The sequence below is a fragment of the Fopius arisanus genome, unplaced genomic scaffold (assembly GCF_000806365.1).
Source record: "Fopius arisanus strain USDA-PBARC FA_bdor unplaced genomic scaffold, ASM80636v1 scaffold00257, whole genome shotgun sequence".
NCBI classification, from domain to species: Eukaryota; Metazoa; Arthropoda; class Insecta; order Hymenoptera; family Braconidae; genus Fopius; species Fopius arisanus.
In genome coordinates, this window is record NW_011887996.1 from 86,597 (window position 1) to 88,001 (window position 1,405).

General features: G+C 48.0%; 1 protein-coding gene across 1 annotated transcript; it reads left to right on the top strand.

Annotated features, from left to right (window-relative positions):
- Positions 1–360: 360 nt before the first annotated feature.
- LOC105272734 (uncharacterized) lies at positions 361–1,353 on the top strand (the record flags this gene model as incomplete). Its single annotated transcript, XM_011314959.1, has 1 exon — positions 361–1,353. A coding segment is annotated over exon 1 (993 nt), but the record flags the coding sequence as incomplete, so codon positions are not given.
- Positions 1,354–1,405: the final 52 nt, after the last annotated feature.

The window sequence follows — 1,405 nt, forward strand, 5'->3', positions numbered from 1 at the left end:
TAGGAAGGGGAACAGGATAATTCTCCATATAATTTTGCGAGAAAAATTACTGAAAAAATGGATAGTCCAGACCGGGACTTGAACCCGGGACCTTCCGATTATGCATCGGGTGCTCTCCCAACTGAGCTATCCGGCTCCTAGCCATTTCTTCAATTCACTTTTCTTGCCTATATAATAATACTAATGGATGTACAACACAATTTTCTCTACTTGATTTTGAGTTAGTGTTTGCATTGCTCAAGTCAATCGTAGTTGCTGAAGGTGCTGCTGGCTGTCTTTTCTCTGCTCTCGCTTGTTTGTGTGATTTTGCTTTAGCCTTTTCTCACTTCTTAAGCTTCCTTGCACTTCTCTAGCGTAAGCATGTCATTCAAGGGCAGAATTTTGATCCAGGCCAGTAGGGCGAAGTTTATTGAGAACATGAGGATTGAATCAGTCGCCGAAAGTGTGCACGAGCTCTCGGTGACTGAACTCCAGTCTAAACTCGACATGTTGGAAAACCACTGGAACATGTTTGACGCCTTACATCTCAAGCTACTGACAGCCAAGGACAACGAGGAGGTTCTCGATCATGCCTACGTGAAGGAGGAGGTGTATGATAAGTGTCTCGGGATGTACTCCGCTGCTCGAACTACGTTCATGGGACTCATCAAGGGGTTGGATGAGTCAATTGACCTATCTGAGTCGTTTCGTCGTCCATCAGTGGTTTCTCAGTCGGCGCAAGTGACTCATAGGCAATTGCCTAAAATCTCTCTCCCGACTTTCTCAGGAAACTTCTCGGAGTGGACTCCATACAAGGATCTCTTCCTCTCAATGGTGGTTGGGAATCCCGCTCTCTCGACCGTGGAGAAATTCCACTATTTGCTCACTTCTCTCACTGGCGAGGCTAAGCAGCTCATGTCTACCTTGCCAGTAACCCAAGACTCTTTCATGCCAGCTTGGAACACTCTCTTGGCCGGGTACGACAACAAGAGGTTGCTCATCTCCACCCAGTTGGAGAAGCTTTTCTCTGCTCCAAAAGTAATCAACCGCTCAGCCAGGGAATACAACGCACTTCTCAACTCTGTAGCTGAAGCGTTGAATGCTTTGGAGTCTCTCGGACGTCCTGTCAAGCAGTGGGATGATCTGCTCGTTCATCTCATTACAAGTCGACTGGATTCCAAAACGCTGGAGGATTGGGAGATCGAAATAGGCTCGTCAACGGAGTTCCCCACTTATGCAGCGCTCAAGGAATTCGTTCTCAGCAGAGCCAAAGCCAGGGAGAGGATTGAAATGCACGCTTCTCAACCTCAATCAGCCACCTCTCGAACTGTCTCGTCGAATTCTCAACAGGCATCGAAGCCCAGGCCAGTCAAGGTATGTCCACCTGGTCATGGAGTTCAGCCTACCAAGGAGCTGAATGGACCAG